At 34.6% G+C, this 27,552-nt stretch overlaps 7 protein-coding genes across 7 annotated transcripts; 3 read left to right on the forward strand and 4 right to left on the reverse strand.

Annotated features, from left to right (window-relative positions):
- Positions 1 to 1,801: 1,801 nt before the first annotated feature.
- Positions 1,802 to 4,457, forward strand: PKNH_0945200 (KIR protein; the record flags this gene model as incomplete). Its single annotated transcript, XM_039114080.1, has 5 exons — positions 1,802 to 1,810; positions 2,052 to 2,711; positions 2,905 to 2,946; positions 3,125 to 3,979; positions 4,140 to 4,457. The coding sequence occupies 5 exons, from the start codon at positions 1,802 to 1,804 to the stop codon at positions 4,455 to 4,457; spliced, it is 1,884 nt and encodes a 627-aa protein (XP_038969701.1).
- A 1,264-nt stretch (positions 4,458 to 5,721) lies between these two features.
- On the reverse strand, positions 5,722 to 6,249 carry PKNH_0945300 (conserved Plasmodium protein, unknown function; the record flags this gene model as incomplete). Its single annotated transcript, XM_039114081.1, has 2 exons — positions 5,722 to 5,869; positions 6,164 to 6,249. 2 exons carry the CDS (start codon positions 6,247 to 6,249, stop codon positions 5,722 to 5,724), a joined length of 234 nt encoding a protein of 77 aa, XP_038969702.1.
- Positions 6,250 to 7,191: 942 nt separating this feature from the next.
- On the reverse strand, positions 7,192 to 10,068 carry PKNH_0945400 (protein farnesyltransferase subunit beta, putative; the record flags this gene model as incomplete). The annotated part of the gene is made up of 1 exon (XM_002259438.1): positions 7,192 to 10,068. One exon carries the CDS (start codon positions 10,066 to 10,068, stop codon positions 7,192 to 7,194), a length of 2,877 nt encoding a protein of 958 aa, XP_002259474.1.
- An 869-nt stretch (positions 10,069 to 10,937) lies between these two features.
- PKNH_0945500 (conserved Plasmodium protein, unknown function) lies at positions 10,938 to 13,287 on the reverse strand (the record flags this gene model as incomplete). Its single annotated transcript, XM_002259439.1, has 5 exons — positions 10,938 to 11,009; positions 11,168 to 11,253; positions 11,403 to 11,478; positions 11,622 to 11,711; positions 11,959 to 13,287. The coding sequence occupies 5 exons, from the start codon at positions 13,285 to 13,287 to the stop codon at positions 10,938 to 10,940; spliced, it is 1,653 nt and encodes a 550-aa protein (XP_002259475.1).
- Positions 13,288 to 14,845: 1,558 nt separating this feature from the next.
- On the forward strand, positions 14,846 to 15,556 carry PKNH_0945600 (uncharacterized protein; the record flags this gene model as incomplete). The annotated part of the gene is made up of 3 exons (XM_002259440.1): positions 14,846 to 14,969; positions 15,087 to 15,387; positions 15,517 to 15,556. The coding sequence occupies 3 exons, from the start codon at positions 14,846 to 14,848 to the stop codon at positions 15,554 to 15,556; spliced, it is 465 nt and encodes a 154-aa protein (XP_002259476.1).
- A 1,475-nt stretch (positions 15,557 to 17,031) lies between these two features.
- On the forward strand, positions 17,032 to 23,593 carry PKNH_0945700 (membrane associated erythrocyte binding-like protein, putative; the record flags this gene model as incomplete). The annotated part of the gene is made up of 5 exons (XM_002259441.1): positions 17,032 to 17,206; positions 17,408 to 22,939; positions 23,111 to 23,189; positions 23,323 to 23,390; positions 23,532 to 23,593. The coding sequence occupies 5 exons, from the start codon at positions 17,032 to 17,034 to the stop codon at positions 23,591 to 23,593; spliced, it is 5,916 nt and encodes a 1,971-aa protein (XP_002259477.1).
- A 1,428-nt stretch (positions 23,594 to 25,021) lies between these two features.
- Positions 25,022 to 25,678, reverse strand: PKNH_0945800 (peroxisome assembly protein 22, putative; the record flags this gene model as incomplete). The annotated part of the gene is made up of 1 exon (XM_002259442.1): positions 25,022 to 25,678. The coding sequence occupies one exon, from the start codon at positions 25,676 to 25,678 to the stop codon at positions 25,022 to 25,024; it is 657 nt and encodes a 218-aa protein (XP_002259478.1).
- Between the last annotated feature and the right edge of the window lie 1,874 nt (positions 25,679 to 27,552).

Below are 27,552 nucleotides of genomic sequence, written 5' to 3' on the forward strand. Positions count from 1 at the left end.
AGGAAAGGAGGTCTAAGGAGGAAAGGAAAGGGGGTCTATGGAGGAAAGGAAAAGGTGTGTAAGGACAGAAGAGGAATCAGGTTCTAGGTTAAGGGTAAGGGAATGTAGGATTGGGGGTAAGGGAATGTAGGATTGGGGGTAAGGGAATGTAGGATTGGGGGTAAGGGAATGTAGGATTGGGGGTAAGGAGAACTATTTAGTGTTGGTGGAGGAAAGGGGTCTAAGGGGAGTATCTTTCCTACTCTTTTTTGTTCCGTTTGTACTGTGGGACATTAGGTTTAATGTAATATGGCCTTAGTATATGTGAATGATATATCTAGAATTTTTTTTCAAGGTCGATTTTAATGTGAGAGAAATATGGAGAATGGTAGTTAACATGGAATAATTCTGTTATAGTCCTTTATATGGAATATAGAACTAATTAATATGTATTATGGGGGCATAGGAGAAGAGTAATTGATAATGGTTCTAAATATATACGTATACATACGTATATATACATATACATATGCCTATATATATACATATATATACATGTATATGTATATGTATATATGTATATATATAGGCATGTAGGAGTATATTTTATGTATACCTACATGTATATACATATGTGTATGTAACATATATATATGTATATAGATGCATATGTATATACAATATATGTGTAATAATATATCAGTTCATGTATATATATATATATATATATATTCTTTTTTATATCTCTATATATATGAAATGTGGATATAGGGTGTTCTCACATAGTCATATGATAAATAAGTAATTATGGAGAATGTTTTTTTTCTTCGAACATAATTGTATAAAATTATAGGATAATAAATAATGGTTCCATAAGAAGTAGGTTTTTAAAAGGAGAAGAAGTGGGGGACGCATGTAGTAGAAGATCGAGGAAGTATTACTAATGGAATCGACCCGTGAGGAGGAAGGAATAGAATAAAATAATAAATGAAAAGAAAGGAAAAAAGGAGAATCTGAGAGAGGGGGGGGGAAAAGGAACTGTGGTATTATTTCTTATTTATTCTTTCCATTGTATCTTTTACTTCTTTCTTTCTCTTCTCTTTCCTTTTTCTTTCCTTTCCATTTCCTTCCTCTCCTTTTGTTTTTATTCCTTTCCCCTTTTCCTTCCTTTCCCTTTCTATTCCTTTTTCTTTCCCTTCCATTTCCTTCTTTTTTAAATTTATTTTCTTTTTCTTTTCCTTTTCCTTTCCCCCTATAGTTTTCCATTATCTTGTTCTGTTGGAATAACCTTTGATGTTTATTTTTGTTATTTCTAGGGGGGGTAGTATTAGAATAACGTTCGATCATTATTCCATGCTCTTTCCATGCTTTAAATTGTTCTTTTTTCTCTTTTTTTTTTTTTTTTGCATACATATATATATAACATACATAGATACTTATATATGTATACATATATGATACATATACATATATATAGGAAGTATATATATATATATAACATATGTATACACCCCCTACCCCACCCCCCCCAAAAAAAAAAAAAAAATAGAATAATATTTATATGTATATATACCTATATATAGTTATATATATCGAACACATACATATCCCATATATATATGGGATATGTATATAAATATACATATAGGTATATAAGTTTGAGATTGAATGTCGTTATTTTTTAAAAAAGAGACGGGGGGGTGGTCAAGATCGAATTAGAAGGGGAATGGAATGAAAAGAAAGAAAAGATTTACCCCTAATATAGAAAATTACGACACATATATATGTGAAAAGAGAATTCTTTTTTTTTTTTCCTTAAAAAATGGTAAAGGTATGTTTTTAAAAGGAAGATTATAGAGGAATATTATTATAAAGGGAGGGGGGGGGAGGGAAGGTGTCTAAGGGGTGAAGGGGAAGGTTTCCTTTTCCCTTCCCCTTAGACCGTCATCTGTTCAACATTAATAATTGAATATATACCTGTATTAATTTATGCCTTTTGGAAAGAAATAAATGAGGGAGAGTACATATATATATCTTCCATTTTCTTGTTTTAATTACATTTATGTTTATAGGCGACGACAAGCACGGATGCATTACCATCCCAAAAAATATACGATGAATTAATTAGTAAGAGAAATTGTCCAGTTACTAGCGATGAGAAGAAATGCTGCCGTGACGTGAAGGGGGATGATTTGGAGTCTGCGTTGCGAATATACAAATATATTGGTCAGGACCTTGCCCCTAAAATTACAGCAGCATGGCATCATGCTTCCAACAAGGGAATGGATCACCTGTCCTTTGGGGACCGCTGTATGTTCTTATATTTCTGGACAGGTAGTCAAATAAAGAATAATGTTTTTAATGGGGGGACCACATTACAGACTGCTATGCGTGACGTTTATGTCCAACTGAATAAGTTCAATTGTAGTAACGGGTGCAAGCTTTCTTACGATGATATTAGTAGTTTGAACATTTTCAATTGGGCAAAACTATTATGGGATTATTATTATGACTACAAATACTTGAGGATCCAGACGGGGGGTAATAAGGATTCCCTGTGTGTAAAATTAAAGGCGAAATTGCCTGGAGCTCGAGATGCACACTCGAATTTAAAGGGGAATTGCCACAGTGGTTCATATTGTGACAAATTTAAAGCAGAACAGTCAAATACTAATTTGGAGTTTGCCGCACCACAGCAATTAAAGTGCCAAGGCGATGAGGAAACTATTACTGTAAGTGGAATAATGGACATATGCGTATATATATATATATATATATATATATATATATATATATATATATGTATATATATTTGGACATATATGTTTGTATACATATATATGTAGGCAAACATATAGCATATATATATTTCATCCCCCCCTTCAATTTCCCCTTCAAAATATATTATAAATATTTCAACAACAGGAGGAAGTAATAGAGACGGTCACTAGCCCACCAGATTTAATGGTAAAATTTTCCATCCCTCAAACATATATGTAGACATGCATCCATGTTATATACACATACACATATATATAACCTATGTACATATATACGTACATATATACATATATATGCATATGTATATATGTATGTGTATACACATTTTTTTTTTTCTTTGCTTCTGCCAACATTTCACTTATAGAGGAATAAATTAGGAGAATTGCCCTCAAGATTGTTGTATGAAAAATTCGAGAAGGAGGGGCAGAGAACGTGTAATCATGGATCGATAGAGAACATAAGAGGCCAACTGGAGACTGCATTAAGTCAGTACAATATGAAGGAGTACGCTGATAGAATTTTATATGCCTGGTGTTATGTAAATCAAGGGACTGAGGACAGTGATGCATGGCGTACGGGGCGTTTCAGTTTGTTCTATTCTTTCGTGGGAGATTTACTGTTCAACCATGCAGGGAGTAGTGACAAATTTTCTCTCCCTATGAATCAAATTTACGATGCCCTAAAGAAAATGCATGATGATCAACCATGTGGGGACATGTGCAAGGACGTATCCCTGAGTAAGGAGGATGACACTTTTAGCCATGTAAAAGCATTAAATGAATACTTCTCGGATTATAAAACCCTCAAAAATCACTTAGGTATTAGTGGGAATGGTGCTACTATTAAGAAAAACTGTGAAAAAGCTTATTACGACCACTTGTCTAACATTAAAAAGGCATGTAATTCCATAAGGCAAAAATGTTCCCAGCCGGGTAATAGTTCTGATGGTTATTGTATGTGGTTCAATGCAAATAAGAAGCATTACTGTGAAGATGAGGAACTATTAAAATTAACATGCAAAAAAGTGATGTGGACCAAACCCAATCCAAATCCAAACCAAGCCGGTTCCTCCGGTTCTTTTTCTGATGTCGATTTACAGCATAATGGTCTCTCTGGTGGGGAAGGAAAAGGTGGTTCCGATGGTGGTAGTATTGTTGGTTCTGTGTCTGGTGGAATTGCAACCATAGCCTTACCAACAATTGGTTTCCTTTTATATAAAGTAATTAAAATATACATATATACATATATATACATATACATATATACATATATATATATACATATGTACATATATACATATATACATACATATATATATATGTATGTATATGTGTATACGTATGTCCTTCCCTTTTTTTTTTCTTTTTTTTTTTTTTCAGTATACTTCCCTATTTGATGGAATAAAAAAATCCCTCTTTGGTGGACTCAGTAATACCGGAGGAAGGAGTAGGGGAAGAGGAAGAAGATCTACCATTGGACGTCAACACTTTGACGACACTTTCACAGAGAATGATTATTCCACACTAGGAGATGATGGTTCCACCACCCTAGGTGGTGGTGGTGGATCATCCACCTTAGGTGGTAGCTCCACCGATATTTCTACCATCTATAATGAATCACCTCGTCGACCAACCGGAAGAACACGGACAAGAACAAATAATGGAAGACCAGGGAATATACGTTATTATGCTACGTAATATTTCTTTTCTTTTTCTTTTTCTTTTTCTTTTTCTTTTTCTTTTTCTTTTTCTTTTTCTTTTTCTTTTTCTTTTTCTTTTTCTTTTTCTTTTTCTTTTTCTTTTTCTTTTTCTTTTTCTTTTTCTTTTTCTTTTTCTTTTTCTTTTTCTTTTTCTTTTTCTTTTTCTTTTTCTTTTTCTTTTTCTTTTCTTTTCTTTTTTTTTTCTCCCTGTGTTGGTACACACCGTGTGCTATTCTTAAAAAGAAAAAAGAAAGGAAAAAAAAAGAAAGAAAAGAAAGTGAAGGAAAAGAAAAGGAAAAGAAGAGACAGTAAGAAAAAAAAAAAAAAAGAAAGGGCTCTAAAATATATTAAGCCCGTTTACAAAATGAAGCATTTGCGATGGATTCTATTATCAGTTTTGAATAAATTTTTTTTCTATTTTTTTTTTTTTGAACAATGCTCTGTATATAACTTCGTTGGGTGTTGTGAACCACCCCCCTTTTTTCATATATATATATTTTTTATCTTCTTTTTTTTTTTTTTGTCCCCCCCCCCCCCATCAATCAGGGGCATGTTCCGCTAAAAGGAGATATAGTCCAAAAAAAAAAAAAAGGGAAAAAATGCCAAACGCAAAACGCACGCGTAAAGAGGTACATATTGTAACTTCTCTTTTCTTTTTTTTTTTTTTCTTTCGTTTTCCCCTTTTTCGAGTTCTTATTTTGTATAACAATGATGACAGTATGTCAACAGAACAAACGTGTGTTGCGTGCACAGTGTACAATTGGTTTGTCCCGCGGAGGGGATGCACACGAGTATATGTATATTTATATTTTATATACATATATATATGTGAATAGACACATTTGTACTTCAACTCCGGATGTGTGCGTGCTCCGCTTCGATTCTAATGTCCATTGTATGCACGTTCTATTTCAATTTTTAGTCTTTGCCGAATTATTTCCAATGCCTTCTAATATGTTTGATGATGAACACAGCGTTCAATTGCGTACATTTCGTTACAAAAAAAAAAAAAAATAATAATAATAATAAAATGATAGTATTAAGTATGTACACTAAGGCAATGCGAATGCGTAAAACTAGATACACTCGAATATGTAGACTATGCCTACATGCAGTTCACCCTTTTAGTCTTGTTTGCATGAAAATTGCATTTTTCACATGATGGGGGTGAGTGAACTGTTCCGCTATTGCTTCTTCTGGGATGAACAAGTTAAATATATATTCTTGATCTCCTAGCTATTTCTACATATGCATGTGAGAGTCTATCTCTTTAGGGACATTAGGACGGTAAACATAATAAAAACCATATATGTTACTGTGTGGTTGTGAAAATTGATAAGGGATTCTGCTTGAGGTGTGGCTGGGTCTACCCCACCCATGGCTAATCTCCACATTTTTGGCGCATCACATCTGATAGGGTAAGGGAAAGCAGAAATATAATACGTGAGTGATACATGCGCGGCAGCTGTGCAGGCATTACTCGTGGAAGAAAAACAAACTCTGTGCAGAGTGTTTACACACACACGTATATATATACTTTCGTTTCTGCTGCATGGAATGAAGTGGCACGAAGTGCGGGTGCCCCTCCATACAATATGAACCCCCATTCACATCGGTATGTATACGCAAGTTTAACTTATATAAACAGAAGGGTAGGTACACTGGTACAATGTGACATATTCGCGCAAGTGAAAAGAAACTTACCTTGCAACTTGAAAACTTGGAACTAAGGTATTTTTTAACGATTTAAAACAATTGAATAGGAAATTATTTTTCTTTTCTCCTTGCATGGTGGAAGAACTACTTGTTAAATATCTGCGTGAAGTTGTTTGTTATATATTGATGGAATTGCTGCAGCTAAACAGGGGGATGAAGGGGAAAACTTTTCAGCCCTCTTAAAAGGTAACATTCAATTGAAATTTTTTTTTCCAAAGGTGTGGGAATTAAAAAAAATTTTTTTTTCCATATTTCTTTTTGGCATACGATATCTGAAAATTTAATGTATAAATATTTTTAAAAAAAAAGAAGAAAAAATAAAACCAGGAAGGTTAAACGCGCGTAAAATAATTTAAGTGTACAATAATGCGGTGCGAAAATTGTAAGGTGACCCGCAGCATTTATTACCCACATATGTTTACTTAAAAGAGTTCTTTTCTTTTTCCTCTTTTTCTAATCTGTGAAATATTTCTACGTCTAACATAAATGTCAGTGCTAATCCTGTTAGCCCCATTTTCTCATGTACGCAAGTGTGTCATAAGGGTGCCAAATATTAAGGGGGAGGGGGGCAGAAATACACATTAAGGGGAAAATTTATGGAAAACGAAAATCTCACAAAATCGTTCTTTCCACTGTACTTGTGTTGCTAAATATTCCTCACCTCAAGTGAAGTTTCCGATGGGGAACAAATTGTTAAAGTGTTAAGTGACAGAGTTGCGGAATTGTGCTAAGCAAATGCATCACGGGAAGAAAAAATTAAAAAGGATACAAACAAGGACGAATGAAAGGTTGCTGAACGGCGAGGTGGTGAATATAAGAAAGAACAACAACAGAGAAAAAAAAAAAAAAAAAAGGAAAATGCCAAATTGTTGAAAGCGTTTATAATTTTTTTCTTTTATCTATGTTATCACCGTTAGTGCAGCTTTCCCGCCATGCGCTATCGATACATAAATATGTAAGAAGCAACTGCGTGTATACGAACATGCACAATTGCGGCCTAGGAACATGTGGTAATGTCAGCAAAGGAGACGCTTTAAATATAAGTAAGCACCCTTCCCAACTCGGTGGTTAACCTTGTTTTCACTTAGCGGGAAAGAGGGCGAAAAGTAGGTGTAACTTTTGTATACCTTTGAAACGGTTATATTGTAAAGGATGTGAATTCTGTTCAGGTGGTTCATATAGTCCATACTGTATTTCTCATTGTCTGGCTGATGTGAGAATATGTAGTTTTCTATTATTGACAAGCCACTTAAGGCATAGCACGTATGATAATAATCAACTTTTTCCATCGGCTTGTCCTTCATGCCGCCTTTATTGCTTTGAGAGCATACGAGCAAATAGAGCTTTAAGAAATTCATATTAAACATGACTTCTTTTTGCAGAAAATTATTTTTGTATTTTTCAAAGTTGTTTTTTTCTTTATGTATTTGATTTGTCATGGGGGTATTCTTCTTCCTCATGTGGTCAAATTTGGACGGTGCATCTATGCAGTCGAAGTGATCACTGCCTTTAGCTTTATTAATCGTTCCGTGGTTATCCGCTTCGTCGATAGAGGGATGTTCACCTTTTACCCCATTTGAACTGCTTCCCATTGCATTTAATTTTTCAAAATTTTTTGGCGCATTAAAATTGAGGGAATCCTTGTTATCCACAATTTGTCCTCTTCCACGAATACGCTTTTTTTTACTTTCATATTTGGAACTCCGGAGGAACTGCTTTAATATATGCATTTCATTTATTAGAAAGAAAATGGATCCAATCCAGAATGAGTAGCAAGCGTCCACTAACTTATTGGTTCTTCCCATAAATGCGCCCTCTAAGTTCCCTTGTTTGTTAATTAGCCAGTGTACTAATTTATTCATATTCACTTTTTGAACTTTTCCTAGAATGCATAAAGTAGCTAAGGCGCAATAGGTATAACCTCCGTGACTTTCCTGAAATTTCTCACTTGTAAATCCGCCTTCGTAATTCTGACAGGACAGAATATATTTTTCCACATTTTTTTTTACTTGATTAGTTAGTATGTGACACATGGAACATACTGCTATAGCACAGTAGGTACCTCTCATGTCTATCTCCCCATTTCTGTGTAATCGAAATGAACCATCTTTACATTTTAACTTAAGAATATAGGAGTGTAATTTTTTTCTATCGAGAAAGCTTAAAAAATTATTTTCCTCATCGTGCAGGTATATAAATACACATACCGCCGCGTAGGTAGTCGCTATGTGTGTGTACTGATTTAGTCCACCTCCGAAGGCTCCATTTTCGTTTTTTATTTTATTTAGATAGACGAAGACGCACTGTTTTATATAACGGAAGGTGCTCTTACCTAACTTCTGCTCAATCTCTACATCGTTATGTAAGATGTAGATAGTGTGAATACACCAATAGAAAATCCACGGCTTGGATGCTTCCAAAAAGCTCAACCTTAAATTTTTTACGAAAAATATATCAGTGCAAAATTTGAAATGTTTCTGCTTCTCCAAATGTACATTTAAGATGCTGATAAATTTGTTGAGCAAAACAGAAGACTTGTTTAACTGGAAGTGGAAATCTTCAACGATTAATGTGTCTTCTTTGATGGAAGCATTTCTTAGTTTAGAAACGTCTGGAGGATGGTTGTTGGTCGAGGGGTGGTTTATATCTTTTACATCTTCTTCAGGCAATATTTCGCTTAGGTAGTAGGTACCGTTTTCCTCCTCATTTTCCCCGTTTGCACCATTTTCTGTGTCATCTTCTGTGATTCCTTGAGCGCTGGTGTTTGTAGTAGGCCATTCTTGATTCAGACATGGACCTCCTTCAATCTTACTTTTGGCGTCAAGGGGGGGGCTCCGTTCCTCTATATTTTGTCCTCTCAAAAAATTTCCCGCCATATTATTTGTATGCCCCTCTTGTTCCTTGCACATGATGGTTATACTTTTAGTATCATCTGTTTGGTGAATTCTTTTAAAATCGGATGGACTGTTTTCACATCTATTTTTATATGTTCCCTTACCTGAAGTCGTCTCATCACAAGTAAATTCTCTCTTATGAATGTATGTGTGTATCATCTCAAAGGTGTAATGTCCCTTGGTAAAGAAGGAACTAATATCGTCAACACTTCCAACGTTATCGAAAAGGAAGAATAAAATAACATCTGAAATTTCTACGGTTAAACTATTTAAAAGCATATCAATGATATTAGATGAGAAGGTCTTATAGTAGATGGTTAATATTTGTTTTTCCACCTTCTTTTTTTCCTTTATCGTTTGTGTATTTTGGTTGCATTTTAAATTAAGATTGAAAAAATGTTCAGACATATGGTTATTATTTCTTTCGTGAGGTGATTCTTTTTGATGATTCTGTTTTTGGAAAGATGCCTTATTGGGTCTGTCCTTTTTTAAGGGTACACTTGTAACATTGTATATATTGTCATCTGTGTTGGACGCGCTGCTAGAAGATGATCTGGAGGTCGCCATGGAACTCTCCTTAGCATTCACACCCCCTCTATTGGACTGTATGTATTCCAGTTTGTACTCCCTTTCGGCATTATCAATATGTGAAGTGTCCCCTTCCTGCGCTTGGACTCCCTTAAATGAGAAAAAGTTCGATAGTTCTTCATCATCTTCACTAGAATTTGTTAAAACGTCGCTTAAATTTTCGGAAGAACTGGAATGATAACATCCATGAGGGATGTGATCATTGCAGTCTGTGTAATTTTCTTCACTTAAATTAAATATATAATTGAATAACAATTTTATCAAGTTTTCTACCTGGTTGTAAAATTCATCATTTTCAAAATCTGGCTTGAAGTCATCTTTTTTTTTTTCATATTTTATTAATTCGAATAGTAGCAGTGCTAGGTGTTTTCTTTTGTTGTACCTTAGCATGTAGGTGTCACCGGTATTCATCATCGGTCTGGTCTCTTCTTTTCTTGCCGCACTTACACTTGTTTGTTTCTCTGTTTATTTTCCTTCTTTTCAGTCCTAGTCACTTTGCGAAAAACGGAGAGTGCAACGCATGGTTCTTTAGGAGGACGTTCAAAATGAATGAAAAAACAGTAGAAAGGTAGAAGTTGTGTAGGCCTTAAATGAGTTGGTTTGGAATGAAATGTTGCAATACAAGAAAAATATTTTATGCTTCCTGCGTACTGTTTCCCCCCTTTTTTAATAAGCAATTGACGCGCTTATTTTAACCTCCTTTGCAGACGTGCAGTACAACAAAATTAAACAAACTCTTTTACGGAAAAATTGGCAAGTACCCAGAATATGTTTAAATAACATAGTGCGGGGTTTATGCGGAAAAGTGGGAAAAATAGGAAGAAAATGGAGAACATAAAAAATATGATAAGGTTAAAAAAAAAAAAAAATGAGGTGCATATTGAGAATTTTTTAAAAGGTGAAAACCAGCATTTAAAGAGTGTATAGAAAAAAAAAAAAATCTTTAATAATTAAAACAAAGTGGTTAATTCGTTAGAAAAAGGTGAAACAAGAACGTGTACTTATTCTTTACAATAAAAAAAAAAAAGAAAAAAAAAAAAAAAAAAAAAGCAAGAGCTTCAAAATAATAAACAGTACTGGATAATTTTTGAAAAAACATTCCGGTGTAAGGAAAAGGGGATTATTGTTTACTCTACTTTGAGTACTTATGTGCGTATCATTCTGTTTCATATCATTTCATTCCATTCTTCTTATAATTTGTAAAAAAAGAAAAATGGCGTTAGTGATAGCTCCTTTTTATCTTAAAAGTGTAACAGGGAAAATATTTCCGGTCTTCTTCATTAAAGAAAGTTGGCCAGCATAAAGAAGGTTCCCTTTGCAATGAACTTGGAGACTTTCGCATTTTCACAAATCTGTAAAAAGATACATGTAGAGTGCAAATGTGGTGTATATAGAAAGGTGTATATTAATTAGTGTTACGGGGAGAAAAGAAAAGGTTCACATAAATTGTGCCACCATAGCTACACTTCACGTGAAAATGCAGTAAATTTGTTCCCTCCCGCGTTCGTACGTCAATGTAGTATTTTATGATATCGTTATTATTCGTGCAGAGGATTGCATTTTCCTCTATGGCCAACTCGACAAACAAATCTGTATCTGCGATGTAGAACAAGTAGAAAGAAGGAATATGGGGAAAGTACAAAAGAAGGCGGAAACGCACATAATTTCTTATAACAAAAAGACAAACATAATAGGGGGAGGGTGGGTTACACCTTTTTTTTTTTTTACTCAATCAGTGCAGTTACCCTTTTCATCCATTGTTAGCACAGAAGAATCTTTGTTTTTACTTCCAATTTTAAGGAATCCATCTTTTTCTAATTCCTGAGGAAAAAAAGGAAGTGGAGGAAAAAGGGGATTATTTTGAACGGGTATATATTCCTTTAAGGGATATCCAACATTTGAAGGTATAAAATGGATGGGGGGGGTTAGAAATGTAGGTACATACATGTGTAGGTAAGTGTTACCTTAAATATGAATAAGTGGAAATCTCCCGATTCGATAATATTCTTTTCGCAAAGAGGTATGTCATGGTACCACCAGTGGGGAATATATATCTGAGTTGCGGAGGGTTAGGGATGTGCTTTTTGTTAGAAGGATGAAAAATATGTTCGTTCGATGTGTGCGCGTTGACATGTGGAGTGGAAGAATGACTAATTTGGGTGGTAACTCTCAACAAACTTGTGTATTCTCATATATGCAGGTACTAGCTCATGAGTGTATGCGTGTGGAGGCACGTAAAATGTGTGCCTCTATTGGATTGTTTATTTATTATTTTATTATTATATATATTTTTCTTAATACAATTGGTCGCATTTGGCTCTTCAGTAGGGACGTAACTGCGTATATCAACCGGAAGATGGACAACTTGGTTTTGTATTTCACCAAATAGGAGTAGGCGTCATTTACCATAACGTCAAAATTAAAATTTTCCCCATCAATATATCCATCCATTCCAGAACATATATTTAGTGCATCGAGGACAACACATTGTTTTAATTCATTGGAGTCGTTTAAGTAGTTCCTCCACGTGAGCATGGTGTGATATTTGTTTTTTTCTATTATGTCTTTATTGAGGTTGCTGTTATTAGGTACTCTTGGCGCCTGCTCATTTGCATGATAATTTTCTTCCTTTTTTTGGCTCTTGTGATTATTTTTTTTTGTAATTTTTCCATGCTCGTTGATCTGGTTGCATATATGATTATTGTAACTTGCTGTCGCTTTACTATTTTTGTAAAAATGAATAATTTCGTAAGAATACCTTAGGAGGATAATATCATACCCTCTCAGTATCCCATACTCATTACAATCTAATTTTTGAACATTTTTATTGGGGGAATATTCTGTTATATCACTTTGTTTGCTAATAAAATTGGCAATATCTTTTTCCTCTTTTGTGTGAACTAAAAATAGAATAGAAAAAAATTGTGGCTCAAAAATGTCGTTAATATAAATCATACTTTTTATGTTTTGATTTTTTAAATAGTTTAGAATTTTCAGTTCGTTTTTATCTGTTTTGCTATTTGTGCTTATTTCTTCTTTATGCATAACTATTTGTTCTATGCGTTTGAAAGCATTGTTGTTAAAACTGGAGGTGAATTTTTTTTTCCTATTCCTTCTATTTACCAGTTTGACTGTGAGAGTTGACTGTACCAGAAGTATGTTACGCTTTTTATTTATGGCACTACTGTTTGAGGGGATGGCCATGTTGTTAAGTATGTAGTAGGAGTAATTCAATATTTGAGTTACACAGTTGTCCAATTTTAACACCAGATTTTCAAAGTAATAGAACCATGTATAATGGCGTACTTTTTTTTTCATGTCTTCATTAAATATTAACTCCTCAAAGATGTAATACATGTTTTGATCATCATTTGTACCCTCGCGGACGCCTGCCTTGGGGGTACCCTTATGCGATGCACACTTCTGCTGGTTTGTGTAGTCATCACAGTTTTTATTGAATTTTGCGCTTTCGTATTCCATAATGTTTGTTACATCCCCCCCGTTCTTTTTTATATCCTTTTTAGCGTTTTCGCTTTCATTTTCGTTGAGAGGGCTATTTTTTTCCTTATCGCCTTTTTTTTTTTTTTTTTTCCGATTTTCACTTTTTTTTTTCTTTATATCATCGTACATCACAGAGGGTTATATTTTTAGTGCGTGTTTTGGGGGAATCAGTTTTTTTTCTTTTTTCCCTTAAGCCTCTGCGTGTTGAACCTATTTGCTTAGATCTATGGGGTGATTGATTTTTCTGTAGTTTTAGTGTTACACAATTAGGCAAAAACAAATAGCCGTTTGTGGAAATTTACTTTTAAGTTGCACTTTTTACACGCGTAAGAAGTTTGAAATGTTGCGTTGTTCCTCTCACTGCATGGAAATATTCGACAGTGGAGTAACGCGGCTCTGAAACAGGTACATGAGATTCAGTTGGAAAAAGGGGAAAAGGCAGGTGAAGGCGCGTGTGTAATTCTTCTACACGTGCGTAAGCATGTATATTTATGTGAATACATATTTATGTATATTTTCGTGGAAACAAACAAATGCCAAAATATCAGAAAATGCAATAACTGTACCTCTCTTTTTTTTTTTTTTTCTTTTTTAAAAAATGTTCATTTTACGGTTGCGCGAGAGGTGTAAATTAAATGCTCCTATATGTATAAATGTATACCCACCTATTGCAAGCGCATTTATTCCTCGGAAACCAATTTTGTTATAGTTCTAGTGCACGTTTACGTTTTTTAAATTTAATTGAGCCAGAAAAACTGGAAGGTCCGTTTTTATATATAGTTATTTTCGACCGTGATTCACGTAGCACTGCTATGATGATACACCTCATTTTTTTGTTCCCTCCAGGAATAAAAAGAAAGTATGTATTTGTTACATACACGTACACGCGCTTGCATTTTATGGGATTATATTAACATGGCAATTTCTGCTCGAACGTACTTATAATTTTACATCTTTTTGCGTGCTCCTAATTGTGTAATTTAAATGGCCATTTTGTATGAGATCATTCGTGCGAAAAAAAACGAACAGGGGGGAAAAAAAAAAACGCCACATTTTGATGTTATGAAGGGAAAATCACATCAACAGAACTTTTTCAGAGGATTTTATTTTTTGTTTTCTTGAAAATTCTTTTTTATTCTGCTGGGAGGAACATTTTGAAATATTTAAAATGTCAACGAGGCAGTAATTAAATAGGGAAGCAAGATAACGCAAAAGTATTTCCCTTTCATTACAGAATGTACTCGAGAAAATATGCAGCCATGGGAAAAGGAAGAATTTTTGTGTATATAAACAACTCCATTTAGCATAGTAAAAATTGGGGCAGTATATTTAATCCCCTTACACAGGAATATATAATCCACTTTTTATTGTTACAAATAATTCCACCAGAGGGGGGACAATAAATAACCAGGCTGATTTCTATACCGTTTGAGAACATTTATAATGCTCCCAATTGCCCGCGGTATTATGTAAGATAAATAATCCTTATGTAAAATGCAGTTAAAATAAAATATAGACTGGGAGAGCAAAGATTAGCAAAAAAAAAAAAAAAAAAAAAAAAAAAAAAAAAAAAAGTGGCACCAAAAAAGGAAAAAGTTATTGGGGGAAAATAACGTATAAGGAAAGACAAACCAGATTAAGGAAGAACACGAAATTTTCACATACCTGATCGCTTAAGTAAATAAAAATGTTGAACAGAACACGGAGGATATTTTTCAGCACAGCAAAAAGCAGCAACTTGTACCTAACCATATCTTCTTCTAGCGAATCTATATTCAGAAATCAAGTAATTAAAAGGGCTTCTTTTCCAGGTTCACAAAATAGGACAGCGAAATTTTTAGAAAAGGAGAATCAACAATTAGCACGCTTAAGTGGGGTTATTTATTTTATTATTTTTATTTTACTTTTTTTTTTTTTTTTTTTTGCAGGAATTGAAGGATATTTCACCATAACAAATAATCACAGCCCACTTGTTACTTTATTAAGAAATGGAGTAATTACTGTCGAATTTGACGAGAAGGAAAAGAAACAGTTTTTTATATCAGATGGAATATTTATATATAAAAAAAGTAATGACAACAGCAATAGCAACAATGCTGAAATTGTAGGGGTTGAAATTGTGCCCTTAGAATATTTAGACAAGAATAAAACCGTTAAGGTTTTGCAGCAGATGTGCGCAGTAAATGATGCTACCGATGACAAATGGAGAAAAATCAAGACCATGTTGGGGTAATGCAAGGAAGCTGTCGTATACTGGTGTGCGGACGCATTAATATGTAGCACCCATCAATTGCATAAAACGTAACTATCGGTGTAAATATAAGTACAACATTATATTCTTTATTTTATTTTTTTTAGGAAAGAGCTCTGCTCCTCAATACTTCGAGTCACCTCGTGAAGAAAAAAAAAAAAGCAGGCGTCTTTTTGCATGCATATTAGCAAGCCCATAAATGTGAAAAGGCTCTGCATGCGCATTTAGCGTTAGGGTTTTTCCACAAATACTGCAAGAAGGCGTTATAAGTGGAATTGTCATTTTGTAAAACTGATGTAATAAGAAGTAATACCCTAGTTTTCGCGTATTTCTAGTGTGCATGTGCACATGTTCACGAATACATGTTGCACACATTTATGTATGCAACTGATACGAAATTTTTACAAGTTGGCGTTACGGGGTCGAATAAAAAATGTAAGAATATAATGATGCCGTTTTGGTTCTTTTTTTTTTTTTTTTTTATAATGAATTTTATTTATTTATTTTCTTTATTTTTTTTTTTTTTTGCGTTCTTTATATGAATAGTGCGTGAGTGTTTTTTTTACAAAAATCAGAACTTTAGAACAAAAAACACGTGTGGCGCAACATGCTTAAATGTTGAGACAGATAAAAAATAAATTTGCATGTATTCTACAGGAAAGGTTATCATCTTCATTTTTAGGATCATTAAAGCTTCTTTTAAGAAGAAATCAACTCAAAATAAAGGCAGATCATGTAGCTGTTTCGCGCGGAACAATTAGCTTAAAGGTTTTTTTTAATTGTGTTGGAGGTTTATTTTATTTTATAAAAAATATAAAGCAAGGTTAAGAAACCGCTCGCAATTATACGATCTGTTTGTGTGTGTGTGTCTACATCTTATTGGTTAATTTTTTATTTCACTACTTTACCATTCTACTATTTTGCTATATTATTTTTTTTTCTTGTTTGCTTAAAAATTGTTTTCAAACTTTACTCCCCCTCAAATGGTTACTTGACTTTTTTTCTGTACTGATGACTCACGCGAATGTATGTTGCTCGCTTGTGCGCGTGCCTAATTTTTTAAAGGAACATTTAGATGCTTCAACATACCATGTAGAACAGAATGTTTCTATTCTTTGCATTACAAGAGTGTACCCCCATGTGTATATATTCACAATACACACGTAGGTATGCTTGAAAGTTTGCATGGGCAGCTGGGTGAATTTTTCTTGGTTCGAAATTTTACGTTGTAAATAAATTCTCCTGGGAATTCAGAATTTTCCTAAATTTTTTTTTAACGAATTTTTTTTTTTCCGTTAGCTACTAATGCACAGCTAGCTATTTTTTCTTTTCTTTTTTTTTTTTTTTTTTCCTGAATGGATCTATTTATCAAAATTTTAAATGCGTTTATTTGAACTGTCTTTAAGAAAGAAGGAAGGAACGGTTAGAGTAATTTGTGTAGAGATTCTTCACATTTTAAAAATTTTTCTTACTGATTATAATTGGTGCTCATTTACCATGAAATGTATTTAGCCTGATTCTCTAATGGAAGATTATAATATGATTATTTGTTCTGTATAATACAAGTACGTATACGTATATATATATATATATATTTTTACACCCTGTAAAGAGTGACTAAGATGACGCTGTATAGTTTTTTAGCCCTTGTGGCATTCTATTGTATTTGTAAGGCAAAGCGTATCGCAAATCCTCAGGAGGCGTTTATGGACAGATTTGACATAGCGAAGAATCACATAAATATAAAGTGGTCTACAAACGGTAGGTTAGGGGAAGGGGACTATAAATATGATATAGGTAAGTAGAAAAAAGTGGAGAGGGCTGATTCTATTCTCATGAGGAATGTGTGCATGCCAATTTTGTGTTGCTAAGCATGTTATAATATATGTCCCTACATATTTCTATAGCACTATGAAGTTCTTTCCGTGTTGCATGCGAATTGCTCGTTTCACTAATATTTGCGGAAAATAACTCCTCCCCTCCCCCCCCTCATTCTAGATGATGGGGAGAATACAGACTTTGAGCTGAGCACAGAGAGTATGACGGGAACCTGCCCAGACAATGGAGCCCAAGAAATGTACAAGGGTAGTTGTCCCGATTATGGGAAAACATTCGTAATGGATCTGAACGTAGATGAGTATAATGAGGAATTTTTGGACGAAATGAGTTTCGGTTTGTTGAACAAGAAATTAAATCTTTCAATAGAAATTCCAGTGGAGAAAAGTGGGATGGCCATGTACCAAGGTCTCTTCAAGCGTTGCCCTTTGGACGAAAATCATAGTTCGCTCATAAGGAAGGAACATGTATATGATATGTGTTTTGAACGAATTTACAATCGTATGGAATTAACTGATAGAAATAAAAAGCGTACCTTGAGGAATAATTATTTACACTTTGGATGGCACGGATTAGGAGGTCGATTCGGATCCAATATAGATTACCCTCTACATGATTATAATCCGTCAGAAAGTCATGTGACTAGAAAAATGGGGTTCTCAGGTTTAATAAGAAATTTGTCCGACTGTTCTATTTATTCCTACTGTATGGGTCCATGTTTTGGCAAAGATTTTAATAATGAATGTTTTCGCAGTTTACCTGTCGTTTTCAACCACAGAACGAAGGAGTGTGTTATCCTCGGTACACATGAAGCAAGTAGAAGAAGAAATTGCCTGTCTCAGAATTCATATGGTTTTGAAAGATGCTTTGTGCCAATGAAGAAGGAAGCAGGGAAAGAATGGACGTATGCATCATCATTTTTGCGTCCAGATTATGAAACAAAATGCCCTCCAAGATTTCCATTAAATGATACAGTATTTGGCTACTACAATCATAGAACTGGTGAATGTAAATCTGCTGTGAAGAATAATCGTGGGAATTATAAGTCAACTTTCAAAAATTGTATTGAAGGACTATTCAATCATCCTGAGGGGGATAGGGGAAATGGCAGAAATAATTTCTTATGGGGGGTTTGGTTTTTAGAAGGTAGTTCGGAAAAATTAAGTTCCATGAATGATATTGGAATGTGTTCCATTTTGAGGGAGAAACCAAATTGTGTCTTGAAGAAGGAAAAGCACTATTCCTTTACGAATTTGACGGCGAATTCTTTTGATTTTGCGCAAAGTGTGACATATCCACAGGTGGAGGAGATGCATGATCAGGAGAATGGAGTAAGTAATTTGGGAGAGACGGCATGGGAAGGTAGGGAAGAAAGAATAGATTTGAGCGAAGTAGATGGAAAGAGGGAAGAAGCAGGGAGCGAAGATAAAGAAATAAAAGAGACAGAAACATACCAAAATTTGCAAAAGAATAGAAAAACAGAAATAAATGAGCACATGGGATTAAGCAAGGAAAATCTTAACTACATGCTCCCCGTGCAAATGAGGCACGAATCAACTCATTCAAATAGGAACGATTCTATTTTTAGAAGAAAGGATGAACCTATAAGCCAAATGCTTGAACTAAATCAGCCATCCAAAAGTTATTTGCACAATCTAGGTGCTCGTGGATGGGGAAGATACAACATTTCTCATTGGAACTCCCGTAGAATAAATAACGGCTCAGTTTCCCAGAATGAAGGAAATATGAGTTCCAAATTGTCTAAAAACCCTCAATCTAAATTTATGGAAAGATTTGATATTCCGAAAAATCATATTTTTATCAATTGGAAAAAGGACGGAGAATTCGGAGAGGGTAATTTGAAGTACGATATTTTATCGAATAAAACGGCTGGTACCGCTCAGTCCTTATTAATTGATAATTATAATGACGTGTGTCCAAATCATTCAATTCCAGGAAGGGCACAAGGAAGTTGCCCGAACTATGGGAAAGCTATCATTGTCGAAAGACCTGAAAATAAGAATGAAGATAGTAATTTTAATTACGAATCTTTAAATGAAATACATACTGGTTATTTGGGAAGAATAAGCATCAATGTTGTCGAACTTCCATATGATAAAAGTGGAATAGCTATGCATCATGGTTTTCCAGCATCTTGTCCAATAGATAAACAGGAAGAGAGGTTGCTTCAAAGAATGAATGATTACAATTATGATATGTGCAAGTCTAGGGTGTTTCCATCTCCATTATCCATGAAGGAATTGGATTACAGAAATCGTACACTTAAGTATTATGGCCTTTATGGTTTCGGTGGTCGATTAGGTTCGACAATTTCAATTAATTCAAGAAATGTAGGAAGAGGTGAAAAGCGTACGAATAACATAACGCTGCCAATGAAAAACCCAGGGTTAATAAACAACTTGCTCGATTGCTCTATATACTCTTATTGTTTAGGACCTTGTATGGAAGGAACATACAGAAATAAATGCTTCCGAAATTTACCGGCTTATTATAATCACGCAACAAATGAATGTGTTATACTTGGTACACATGAACAGGAAAGGAACAGTAACTGCAGGAAGGAAACAAGTGACTTAAGTAGACCGAACTGCCAGAAGATTAGGAAAACCTTAGATTCAAAGGATTGGACATATGTTACTTCATTTATTAGGCCTGATTATGAAGAAAAATGTCCACCTAGATTTCCTCTCAATTCCAAAAGTTTTGGGATCTACGATGAACGAACAGGAAAATGCAGAAGTCTCATTGGAGAGGATAATTACGTCGGTATTCAAAATTTCGGAGGCTGCTTAGAATATTTGTTTATTAACTCTCCAAAAGATTTATATAATAGTGATAGAAAAAAATATTGGGGTGTTTGGATTGGAAAAGAGCCGGTTAATGATTATAATATGTTTAGGGTTACTGGGGAATGCTATCATATACTTCAAAAACCAACTTGCGTCATCCACAAAGAGAACCATTTTTCATTCACATCTCTCACAACAAATTACATTGATTTTTATCAGAACTTTAACATAGAACCTGTGGAAGAATTGGTTGAGCGTAGAGATATAATTGATCTAGATAAAGAGGGGAACCATTATGGGAGAGCTGAGGCTAGGGCGCAGGTGGGGCAAGACAGGGGGCTAAATCCGTCAGATTTTGATTTCACTGCTAAGAAGGACAGTCGTGCAACAGAGGCGACGGAAGAGGCTAAGAAAAAAGCGGAAGAGGCTAAGAAAAAAGCGGAGGAGGCTAGGAAAGCGGAAGAGGCTAAGAAAAAAGCGGAGGAGGTTAGGAAAGCGGAGGAGGTTAGGAAAGCGGAGGAGGTTAGGAAGGCTGAGGAGGCTAGGAAAGCGGAAGAAGACAAAAGGAAAGCTGAGGAGGCTAGGAAGGCTGAGGAGGCCAGGAAAGCGGAGGAGGCCAGGAAAGCGGAGGAGGCTAGGAAAGCGGAGGAGGTTAGGAAGGCTGAGGAGGTTAGGAAGGCTGAGGAGGTTAGGAAGGCTGAGGAGGCTAGGAAGGCTGAGGAGGTTAGGAAAGCGGAGGAGGTTAGGAAGGCTGAGGAGGCTAGGAAGGCTGAGGAGGTTAGGAAGGTTGAGGAGGCTAAGAAAAAAGCTGAGGAGGCTAGGAAGGCTGAGGAGGTTAGGAAGGCTGAGGAGGCTAGGAAGGCTGAGGAGGTTAGGAAAGCGGAGGAGGTTAGGAAGGCTGAGGAGGCTAGGAAGGCTGAGGAGGTTAGGAAGGTTGAGGAGGCTAAGAAAAAAGCTGAGGAGGCTAGGAAGGCTGAGGAGGCTAAGAAAAAAGCGGAGGAGGCTAAGAAGAAGGCTGAGGCGGCTAAGAAAAAAGCGGAGGAGGCTAAGAAGAAGGCTGAGGCGGCTAAGAAAAAAGCTGAGGCGGCTAAGAAAAAAGCTGAGGCGGCTAAGAAAAAAGCTGAGGCGGCTAAGAAAAAAACTGAGGAAGCTAAGAAAAAAGCTGAGGCGGCTAAGAAAAAAGCTGAGGAAGTAAGAAAAGCGGAGGAGGCTAAGAAAAAGGCAGAGGAGGATAAGAAAAAAGCGGAGGAGGTTAAGAAGGCTGAGGCAGCTAAGAAAAAAGCGGAAGAAGCTAAGAAAAAAGCTGAGGAAGTAAGAAAAGCGGAAGAGGCTAAGAAAAAAGCGGAGGAGGCTAGGAAAGCGGAAGAGGCTAAGAAAAAAGCGGAGGAGGCTAGGAAAGCGGAGGAGGCTAAGAAAAAAGCGGAGGAGGCTAGGAAAGCGGAAGAGGCTAAGAAAAAAGCGGAGGAGGCTAGGAAAGCGGAAGAGGCTAAGAAAAAAGCGGAAGAGGCTAAGAAAAAAGCGGAGGAGGCTAGGAAAGCGGAAGAGGCTAAGAAAAAAGCGGAGGAGGCTAGGAAAGCGGAGGAGGCTAGGAAAGCTGAGGAGGCTAGGAAGGCTGAGGAGGCTAGGAAGGCTGAGGAGGCTAGGAAGGCTGAGGAGGTTAGGAAAGCGGAGGAGGTTAGGAAGGCTGAGGAGGTTAGGAAAGCGGAAGAGGTTAGGAAGGCTGAGGAGGCTAGGAAAGCGGAAGAAGACAAAAGGAAAGCTGAGGAGGCTAGGAAGGCTGAGGAGGCCAGGAAAGCGGAGGAGGCCAGGAAAGCGGAGGAGGCTAGGAAAGCGGAGGAGGTTAGGAAGGCTGAGGAGGTTAGGAAGGCTGAGGAGGTTAGGAAGGCTGAGGAGGTTAGGAAGGCTGAGGAGGTTAGGAAGGCTGAGGAGGCTAGGAAAGCGGAAGAAGACAAAAGGAAAGCTGAGGAGGCTAGGAAAGCGGAAGAAGACAAAAGGAAAGCTGAGGAGGCTAGGAAGGCTGAGGAGGCCAGGAAAGCGGAGGAGGTTAGGAAAGCGGAGGAGGTTAGGAAGGCTGAGGAGGTTAGGAAAGCGGAGGAAGTAAGAAAAGCTGAGGAAGCTAAAAGGAAGGCTGAGGAGGACAAAAGGAAAGCGGAGGAGGCAAGAGTGGATGAAGGGGAAAAGAATAAAATTGCGCATGTAATTAAGGAAGGTGTGGACGAAAAGGATGATAGGACGACAAAAGATATATTTTCGAATAGTGCTGTAATTATTGAGGGAGGAAAAGAAGGTAATTTAGTAGTGAATGACAGTAAGGAGACTGAGGTTTCTGCAACGAAGGAAGTGGCTGATTCATCTAATAGCGTCAGGGAAGAGTCAAAGGAGGTTCAACAGCATAAGTTCAATAAGAATAATATTTCTGGTGAAGATGGAAATTCTGAAAGTAATTCGAATTCAGAAACATATAATAAAGAAGATTTCGAAGAGGAAGTCGAAGAAGCGAAAATGATAAAGCAGCTTGATAATAATGATATGGAGTCGGAAATACCAAACAGTAATTATGCACCCAAAAATTATGAATCGACAGATGATAAATTAGATAAGGATGAATATATAAAGAGAAATGCTGAAAAAACGCGGCAGGAGATAATAAATTTATCCAAAAAGGACCCATGTATTGTTGATGTTTCTTCAAAGTTTTGCGATTATATGAAGGAAAATATATCTTCTGGTAATTGTTCTGATGTAGAGAGAAAAGAACTGTGTTGTTCAATTTCAAATTATTGTTTAAAGTATTTTAGTTATAGTTCAAATGAGTATTATAACTGTATGAATGAAGAATTTGGCCACAAGGATTACAAATGCTTTCAGAAGAGTAAAGTTTCAAGTATGTTCCAATGACATTGAAAAAAAGGAAAAAAAATAAAAAATAATAATAAAATAAATAGACGCATACATAATTTGCTCACTAGTACACACATGTGCGCATATATAAGTGTCTAAATTTCTGTGATTTACGTTACTACATGTATTTTTACCAAGTTATTTTTTTTTACAGACACGGCTTATTTTGCTGGAGCAGGAATAGTACTGATACTCCTGCTTGTCATCGTTTCAAAAGCTATTCTGGGAAAATGGTATGTAGAGAATAAAAAAAAAAAAAAAAATGACTTAAAGTATTTATAACCCCTATTAAAATAGACATTCTAGTAAGAAAAAGAAGGCCCTTTTATTGCAAAAAAAATTGCATTTCTTTATTTTTCTACCTAGGTTTAATGAAGCTACTTTTGATGAGTTCGATGAAAATTATGAGAAAGTCTACACATTAGCCATGATAAGTAATAATTTTTCAAAAGGGAGAAATATTTTTATGATATCAAAAAAGTGCATAAGTAAATGATGTGTGCACAAAATGGTATTGTTATTCTACTAATTTTTGCTTCATTTTGCTTAATTTTTATTTTTTTATTTTTTTTTAGACAGGGAACAAATACAGGAAGCGGGATCGTTAGATTTTTCCGGGTACATGTCTGATAAATGACATTTGTTTTGGTTACCCGTTTTGTACATCCTTAAACTACTCAGACTTTGTATGGAATATTTATTCCTGTAAATTTCCCTACACTTCTGCAGTGATTTATACAGGTTAACTATTTCACTTGTAAAATGTTATGCCGAGTTAACGTCAGAAGTGAAATATATTTTTTATATTATAAATGATATATATTTGTACATAAAATTTATCCAATACATCGTTATCGTTTCTCTAATTTTTAACGATGAAAAGTGTGTTTATTTGAATTTTTTTTTTTTTTTTCAGTATATTTTTTATTTGTTCCTAATTTTGCAAATGTGAATATAGAACATTCCACACTAAAAAATCAATCTATTGAATTGCGTCTTTTTCGTGAAAATAGCTCCACGAAATAGTAAAAATATTAATTGTTGTGAATAAAATTCCCCACTATATTGGAAGTTGTCCCATTTTTATGAAAACAAATGTAAATATAACGAATGTTGTAAATCGGTTTTAGTTTATTCATGTTTATGCTTCATTAAGGTAAAGAACAGTAGGGAAAAAATGGTGTGATATTATTCCTGTCGAAAAAAGTTGTATGTATTTATTACGTTGTTTATGAAACAATAATTTGTGCAATTGATAATTTACTTCTCCAATATTCTTTAGAGTTAATTTATCACAACTTCGCGCACTTGCGTTTTATTCAAGCACGGCACATTGTTAGCGTTTCTATTTCACTCCTTGCGGAAGATCACAAAATTGCATCAGCTAAATGCACTTTTTCATGATACGGTGTGTAAGAAATAAGGGGTAATTAGTTATTTCATTTATTATTGTTGAGGAAAGAAAGAAATCGTATTTAAAATAACGAAATAAAGGAGGGAAGTAAAAAAAAAAAAAATAAAAATAAAATAATAAAAATAAAATATGTTAAACAAAACAAACAGTATAAATTTAATATATAATGGCGAATGAAAAATGAATACGATAAAATTAAAAGTTCCTTCCGATGTTTTATTTTCAAATATAGTGTTATAGGTCCTCCTTCGTCTTATTTAATGAATAATCCATATGTATTTCTTACATTATATTAATGTTTTCTTTTTTTTATAAAAGCAAGAGTTAAAATACAAAAACATATAATTTACGGTAGAAATGACAACTTAAAAAAAAAAAAAAAAGAAGTCAAAGAATGTACATAAAAGTGCATCCATTGGTTTAGAGTTTTTGTGAATTTATATATAAAACGTTGTAAAAAAAAAAAAAAAAAAAAAAAAAAAAAAATGTCTTCTTGAAAAGCAAAGCAGGATGCACTATACACTGTGTTTATACATTTTCGCATGTGCACATGATTAATAATTAAAAATTATCAAATAAAAGATAGGGCACATTTTTATAAATACTTCCGAACAAATTACAATTGAATGAGATTGATACAAATAATTTAGGCTAATTTATACCTTCGACGGATGCAACGGCACATATAACCTGGGTAAAGGCTTGTAGGGAAGTAAAAAAATTAGAATGATCAGTGGTATTTAGATTTCCATATATTTGAACTACATTTGGAATTTTTCCCGTTAACGTTTTTATTACAGTTTCATCATTATCGACATGAGTAAGTGGGCATAGCTGACGTATCATCGATGCTCTTCCATTTGACGTTGTACAAAACATTAGACGATGTTCTTTGAATCCTTTATCAAACAAGCCCAATCTTTTAAAAAGATCAATTATGTTTTTTTCCTGTACATCATTTAAAATTTGAGCAATTACAAAGAGTTCTGAAATTGCGCACAATTTAATAAATGGTTCTATGGAGCTTTCAACTATGTGTACCTTGTTACCAATAATCTTTAATACTATATCGTTCAGGCATAGGGAAATAATGGGTTTGCTGCTAATATTTTTATTATTTAATTTCCTTCGATTATTTTCATTATTCACATCATATCTTCTTTTAAATATACGAAAGTAAAAAATATAAAACATAAAAATCATACCAACTAACAGTATTGGTTGGAAAATGGAAATGTTTTTATCTTCAACATTTTCATATGATTTATATTTTCTACAATCCTGCCCATTTTTGCACGTCCTAGGCATTTTAATTGAAATTACACTTAAAAAAACATATACGGTGGTGGTGGGATGTATAAAACTGGTTAATTTTGAGGTATATGTCAAAAGGGGGAAAAGGAAAAAAAAAATATATATTAAATATTTTGTGAATTTTTAAATAAGAAATATGTTCTTTTTTCCTTTTTTTACATGTATGTGAATTTAAACAGAAATATTTTTCTGCTATTGCTGAAGTACATGCATGTGCAGGCAGTCCGTGTCCCTACATGCGTACTGCCTTCATACTCGCATAATACATATGATGATATATTACGTACATTTATATACATACTGGTTTGCACTTCATTTATATGAAACAAAATACATTTTTGAAGAAAAGGGAGGTTCTGGGGACAGGAGCTTTGTTAATTTGATATATATAAAAAGATTGGCGAAAAGGGTTTATCTGCTTCCATTCGCATTTGTAATTTCTTTTCCTGGTCTCCCTTTTTTTGATGAGGTTATTATATGACGAAACGAAACATAAACGCTAGGGGAAGGAGGAAACGTTACATGAAAATGCGTAAGCCAAATGTGTTTGCGCGATTTCGTATACATACAAAACTCTTACAAACTTACGTACATCCAACAGCATGTTAATGTCTGTACTTTGCCTTTATGCATACAAATGTTTGGAAACCTTCAATTTTGTTCAGCTGACTCATTTGCGATAAGTTTGAATGGGCACTTTTAACTTTTTTTTTTTTTTTTTTTTTTTTTTTTTTTTTTTTTTTTTTGTTCCATTATCTTTGCGTGTTAGCTGATTTGTATGTGCCATATATGTACCCTTATCCTTGCGCAAGTAAATATGTATGACATTACACGTATGTGTTAGTTTTACGTATTATGTTTGTGCTCTGCATTTATATGCATAGTTAACCACTATGCTCCACACGTGTGTAAACTTACTTTGGAGGTTGGTGCGCGTTTGGACGCTGGCACACTCTTGTTACCATGACTGATTTAACGAATGATCGACTTATTTTTATTGCCTTTCCCTTGCACATTATTCGTAAAAATAATATGTAAAGAAAATTAAAAGGAAAACCTTCCCAATTTAATTTTCACCATGTGCATTTTAAGGTGATGGGGTTGGTTTATTGATTTGTAAAGAATTCATAATTTTTTATTAAGGAACTTTTGGCGCAACGTACATTTGTACTCATTTAAGATTTCTCCCTTTAGACAACGTTTACGTAACAGTGGAAAATAAATATAAGCTTTTATGCGTTTATATGAATACGTACATTTCAGCATACATTTACCTGTAAATGCTTGACGTGATTTTTATGCCAAATAATTACGTGTTATTTCCCCCCCTATTTAGTAAAACCTTAGTTAACACGCCTTTTGCCATTTTTAAATGTGAAAATAGTAAAAGTGAGAAATTAAGTGGCAGAAGTGTGTACCTGTGTGTATAACAAAAATAAAATAATAATATAATATTGTGATCAAATGAGAATGCATTTTTAGAAGAAAAGGTTTTATATCTGGTAAAGGTTTGTATTGTATGTCGTAATGTTCAGAATTGTTTTTTTCGTCTTATATGATATTTAAAAAGGTTATTCTAAAATTAAAGGAAGTTTATATGGTGAGGTTAAGCAACTGTTCCGTAAGAAGGCGTATAGGATTTAAGTGCAGATAAGTATGCATACGAAGGTATGCAGCACATACACGTCGCTACGCATGGGGCCTTCATTTCACAATGGACGGAGTGAATCTTGTACATAATTACGTACCTACTTAGGTATATACATATATACGTACATGCATTCACATCACCGTGCTCCAAAAACAGAAAAAATTATTTAAAAAAAAAGTCAGTATAGGTTGAAATGCGTCTGACGGGCGCGGGTCAG

This window comes from Plasmodium knowlesi (assembly GCF_000006355.2).
Source record: "Plasmodium knowlesi strain H genome assembly, chromosome: 9".
Taxonomy (NCBI): Eukaryota; Apicomplexa; class Aconoidasida; order Haemosporida; family Plasmodiidae; genus Plasmodium; species Plasmodium knowlesi.